This window comes from Schistocerca gregaria, chromosome 5 (assembly GCF_023897955.1).
Source record: "Schistocerca gregaria isolate iqSchGreg1 chromosome 5, iqSchGreg1.2, whole genome shotgun sequence".
In the NCBI taxonomy this organism is placed as follows: Eukaryota; Metazoa; Arthropoda; class Insecta; order Orthoptera; family Acrididae; genus Schistocerca; species Schistocerca gregaria.
The window spans coordinates 307709832-307715831 of NC_064924.1; the positions used below are offsets into that span (position 1 = coordinate 307709832).

A 6000-nucleotide genomic window follows, 5' to 3' on the forward strand; every position below is an offset into this window, starting at 1 on the left:
GGACATGTTCTAAGGCGGAGGTCACTCTCCGTAATAGAGTATTTCTAGACCAGCCAGCTGGTAGACGTCCAAGAAGCCGTCCGCTAACGAGGTGGAGAGACAGGACCTTAGTAACCCCGGAAGAAGTAGATAAAAAAGCCAGCACTTAAGGCACCAGAAAGAGAATTAAATGAGAAAATTTGTAATAAATTTCTGCGACGTTACAACTATTTCCAACTATTTTATCATAATTCGTGGAGTTGATGTATTAATAATTTCATTATGTATATGTATTTGAATATTTATGTCTTCTGCCATGGGTCTAAATGACTGCTGGATGTGCAATAAATTACGATCTACAGTTAACTTTTCATGATAAAAACTAAGTGACATAAGCTGTCGCAAAAGTGTGACTAGTCTACAACCTGAGCGAAGAAGAATACTTGAGCAGAAACACTGTGAAGTTTTTCTCTCTAAATGCCAATAATCAGCCTCCAATAAGTTGTGCACATCATCCCCTAAGAGGAGCACGCATGCGCGTATTAGTACTTGAAGACGTTAACCCATACATGATTGTTACTATATGAAGTGACTGTTACGAGCGACCACCAAATCTGAGCATTTATTTCATCAAACAAGCTACAAAAAGGCCATACGGAACCATTAATTATATGTATTCTAGTTCGTGGCAGGGCGGAAGAAAACTTTTTTGCAATTTTGAACAATATAAATATAGTATTATAAAAACATAAACAATAATGTTTTTGTGGTGTCACCGCCAGACACCACACTTGCTAGGTGGTAGCCTTTAAATCGGCCGCGGTCCGGTAGTATACGTCGGACCCGCGTGTCGCCACTATTAGTGATTGCAGACCGAGCGCCGCCACACGGAAGGTCTAGAGAGTCTTCCTAGCACTCGCCCCAGTTGTACAGCCGACTTTGCTAGCGAGGTTCACTGACAAAATACGCCCTCATTTGCCGAGACGATAGTTAGCATATCCTTCAGCTACGTCAATTGCTACGACCTAGCAAGGCGCCATTATCAGTTACTATTATTACTGTGAATCATGTAATGTCAAGAGCGACGTTCGTCATTAATGGATTAAAGTTAAGTATTCCACCAGCTACGTCCGTTTTTCTCAATTCTAATTCCCTTGTCATGTTCCAGACCTGACGCCTGCCTGCGTGAGCTAAAACGCGTGCATTTCGGCCTCCTTTAGTAACACGGGGTTGGCTCTCCTTCCAACCACAACATTTTTAATGGCAATGCTTTCACTTATCTTGGTCGTGGTAGTGAAATATTATAGTAGCAAAGAGCAAGTAAGTGAATTATTGGTGTTACAGAAATAATGTTTTATGAGAATGCAGGCTTTCTCGGCGAATCTTGAAGATAAGTTCTTCTCGTGTTGAAACTACTGGAAAATCATTTCGACGAAGACACAGTGGAATTATTCCGCCATGCACTCACGACCACATATTTCCAGTGTGGCGGCAGGTTTTACCAACAGGTGGATCCCCACTGGCACCATGTATCGCTAATCTGTACTTGGAATACTTCGAGGATATCGCCTTGGAAACAGCACGGCTTAAACCCAAGGTCTTTTATCGGTACGTGGACGATACATTCGCGGTCTGGCCGCACGGCGAAGACAGTCTAACGGAATTTCTGAACCATCTGAACAGCATACACGAGAACATCAGGTTCACAATGGAAATGGAAGAAAATGGATGCCTACCCTTCCTCGATATCCTTATAAAGAAGAAAACGGACGGCACACTGGGACACTCGGTCTACCGAAAGAAAACGCACACAGACCTGTACCTCAACGCCAACAGCTGCTATCACCCAGCACAACGGAAATCCGTGCTCACTACCCTGGTCCGCAGAGGTCATGACATATGCGACAAGGACAGTTTATCTGCTGAGATTCAGCACCTGAAGAAAACCTTCCAGATGAATGGATACTCCGACACGCAGATTAGACGCGCTCTCCATATGAGCAAGAAGAAGGAGAAGAACCTTCAGAAAGATGAGAACAACAAAAGTCTGGCGTTCCTCCCGTACACAGGACCACCCACGGCCAAGATTGCCAGGATACTGGAGAAAAACAAGATAAAAACCATCTTCCATCCTCCAACAAAAATCAGAAATATGCTGGGCTCAGTGAAGGACAACTTGGGTCTAAGAACTACGGGTGTCTACAGTATTTCCTGTGAATGTGGGGAACAATATATTGGGCAGACGCAGCGTTGCATAACGCAACGCATCTCTCAACATGTGAGAAGCGTCCGCCTCGGACAAAAAGAAAAATCCGCGGTAGCGGAGCACAGCCTCAGTGAAGAACACACGTTTCAGTTTGAAGAAACCAAGAGACTGTGTAGAGCGAAAGGTTTCTGGGACTCAGTTATTAAAGAGGCAGTGCAGATACGGGTTAGTGACAACCTGGTCAATCGGGACAGTGGCTTCCAACTCGGCAGCGCGTGGAATACAACATTATCAAGAATGAGAGGAGAGCGCTCCGATGGAGGTAGGTCGGTGGCGGCATATGGAATAAACAGGCCGCACCGAGAAGAGACGCCAGGACCCGGCGCCAGCGGCTCCCCCCACCACGCGCCGCTGCGCCGATTCCGCTCGCGCCTGATTGGCCTGACCCGCGCCAAGGATGCAGAGATGCCCGTGGTCCAACGGCTATAAAGACCCGGACGAGACGTGAACCCGACACTTCGCCTGAAGATGGCAAGTAAGAAACTTGCTGAAACGTTGCTGGAGAACAACGCATCGACTCGGCTGTCAACCCGAGAAGAATTTATCTAGAAATAATGTTAATAAAAAACTTCAAAGCAATTAAATAGCTATTGCCTTTCTTTATAGAAGAATAGTGGTGGTAGATGAAGTTTAGTTGATTCACTGATCACATATTTTTAGTTTTGCCAGTGGATACTTTACTGAAATAACTTGTTACACTCAAACTGATTGTTAAATTAAAAGCTTACACATTCATTTCAGTTAACATACATTGAGTTTGCTACAAAAAATACACTAATTATAGTTTCTCTATTTTGAAGAATGCCTAACAGCTTTTCAAGACAGCCAGAGTTTAAGCATATTCACGCAGAATTTGTATTACTTTCCGAATTTAGACTACTATAGTCACGTTCTGTCACTGTCAAGCTTTCAGATCAGGCTTGTGCGATATCATGAGCATCATTAAACATTGAGATTAGCTTTAGACACTCAATTCTGGCTTATGGCATAGTCTCCTAGAAAAATGCAAATAAGGTAAGGCATGTGTTTATTTGACATGAATACGTTTTAAGATTAGTGTGAATGTAATATCGAGCACCTTGTAGAAGATTTTTCAGGTGCCTGCCCATTCACACGCTTACATGCTGATACGTGTGTTCCCAAAGGCATTTAGACTAACAGCAACGGCGAATAGCCACAGTGTTAGAAGTATAAATAATTTCATACAGACTAGAATCCTTATCTGAATATCAGAATGGCGATTTATATCCTGACGCTAAATTAAGCGAACAGCTATCGACATAAAAAGTGAAAGTAAATGCTCAGATAACCAAAACCGAAGTTAAGCAACACATCTTCAGCAACTCCTATAATATATCAGAATATTTGCACTCAAGGTGCAATGTCTGTATTAAACCGATCTTGTGTTTGCAGTGTACAGTCCGCTGACGTAGTCCATGTGACGTTAAATAATTTTTTATTCGAAGTTATATATTAAAGGCAGCTGATGAGAACTAGAAGACGAGTAGAGTGCCCTTATTTTTCAAGGTAGGTACATATTAAAAATAAACATATTTCAAGAATTCTAAAAGTAATTATCATAACTGTCAGTGTGAACACATTTGCTTAGTAGTAATTTATTATCAGTATACTTCATAGAAGTAGCCTGTTACAGGAACATCTGTACGGAAATAACGTTAGTTATTGCCCTGCCTTAAACGTTCTCAGTTATGGTGAGATTTGAAGAACACAGTGTATAGCTCAATGAATGAGTGGATGAATGAATGAAGACTGAACAGTCCAACAGTGACTTGCCTGCATCACATGTTTCATAAAAACCTACATTTCATACACCCAAATAAAGAGTCACTACATTTTGTGAAATGTGTGTGGAGGGTGTGGGGCTGACTGATAAAGACTATCTTGACTGGGTCATTTTTCTGCGCTAATGTCACAGTGACTACGTAACTGAAGTAATAAAGACATTCGGATAGTATAATGCAGAAAAAACACCAGTTATATCACTTGATATTATCTGTTGAAGTATCCTGTTGGCTTGCTGCACAGACCGCCTTCAGATCCCGAAACTGGGAAGAAAAAGGGATTGTTGACGGTAGTAAAAGCATGACGAAATTAAAGAGATAGAAACATCGGTACTAAGCGAATAAAATCTTACCAAATAATTCATACCTACTGCTGTTAATGGCATTTCGTTAACGAGGCCAGAATATTTAACTTGAGAAAATGAACAGACAGAACTAAAACGAGAATTATATAGACAGCTATACCATCATATGTCAATTTTTCATGCAACTGAAAAAAGCATGACTTGATTAAATACATTTAAAATTGGAGGTTAACTAAAACTACATATACTAAACACACATTACTGCATGGTTTACCACACGGAATGAGTAGAAAGTGCAGTTTTATGAGAGAAAGGGTGATGACAGTGTGCTGTCATGCATACATCCCTTTTGACACCGAACGACAATAGCATTCAGAGCACATTGACTGTGGTTTCCGTAGTTCAAAAAAATGGTTCAAATGTCTCTGAGCACTATGGGACTTAACTACTGTGGTCATCAGTCCCCTAGAACTTAGAACTACTTAAACCTAACTAACCTAAGGACATCACACACATCCATACCCGAGGCAGGATTCGAACCTGTGGCCGTAGCAGTCGCGCGGTTCCGGACTGCGCGCCTAGAACCGCTAGACCACCGCGGCCGGCCGTAGTTCACACATTGAAGTGCAGGACTTGAGTGGTAATATTCTGTTCAATTAAAAACTTTATCCTGTATGTGAGTGAAAGCTACAGACCGTCGCCCAACATACAGATTACAAGTGCAAAGTAAACGCATTCCTTGTTAGTCACTACTGTTAAATTTATGTCGTTTTATATGTGTTTTACTTTATGTAATGCGGAACACAAACTCACCTGTGCCTCTATCAGCCGTGGGGCCACAATGTCGTAGAAAGCGGTCTCCTTCTCGAAACAGTGTATGGAGTTGATGAAGTCCGTGTGGAACGAAGAAGCCTCTGACGGCATACTTTTGGCGAAAAACTCCAACTGTTTGACTTTCTGTTCCTTGCCGAGCCTCACTTTAATGCTGACTTTGAGGTGCGATCCCAGGAAACCACTGACCTCGTCACTCAAGGGCCGGACATGCACGTCCACAATTTCGAAATGATCGTCGGCCAGCCAGCTCTTTACGACTCTCTGGCACTCCTCCGAGCTCAGAAGATGAGACGGAGCCATGGTATTCCGGCCGCTACTGCGCTTCCGTAGACGAATTGGGTGCTGTCTGCTCGCTGCCCGCGTTACGTCACCGGGGCGAGAAGCGCGCACTGCATACAGACATAATCTCGACTGAAATATAGGCCCCTCATAAAAGCAACAGCCGTCCCACGTGCCCTTAGAGGCAGAAGCAGATGCTGGGATCGATGGACGACCTGTGCTTCCAGTTGCTACGAGGCTTGCTCCAATGTGCTACACACTTTCTCCGGATTAGAAGAACAGCTGTAACAATTATAAACAGCTGAAGCCCTTCCTCTTAAAAAACAGATACTTTATCACAAGTGAATAAAGTTAAATTATGATAGGCACCGCTTGATGCAACAACTTGTAAATATTTTTGCCTGTTGCTTACATGAACTCATTGTTGTAGAAGACGTCATAGTCCCTTTTTTTAAAATTTATTTTCAGTTCTGCAGTTTCGGACATATGGCCACTGTCAGATGGTAGCACATGGCAACATTTAAAAATCATCTGA

General features: G+C 42.7%; 1 protein-coding gene across 2 annotated transcripts in view; it reads right to left on the reverse strand.

Moving 5' to 3' along the window:
• Positions 1-5504, reverse strand: part of LOC126272443 (uncharacterized) — a 65157-nt gene extending 59653 nt beyond the window's left edge. For both annotated transcript variants that reach the window (XR_007549223.1, XM_049975318.1), the window contains exon 1: positions 5166-5504. Coding sequence is in view for 1 of the 2 variants with exons in the window: in XM_049975318.1 (XP_049831275.1) it covers positions 5166-5486 (321 nt within the window). In the remaining variant the exon portion in view is untranslated. The remainder of the gene's footprint in view (positions 1-5165) is intronic.
• Between the last annotated feature and the right edge of the window lie 496 nt (positions 5505-6000).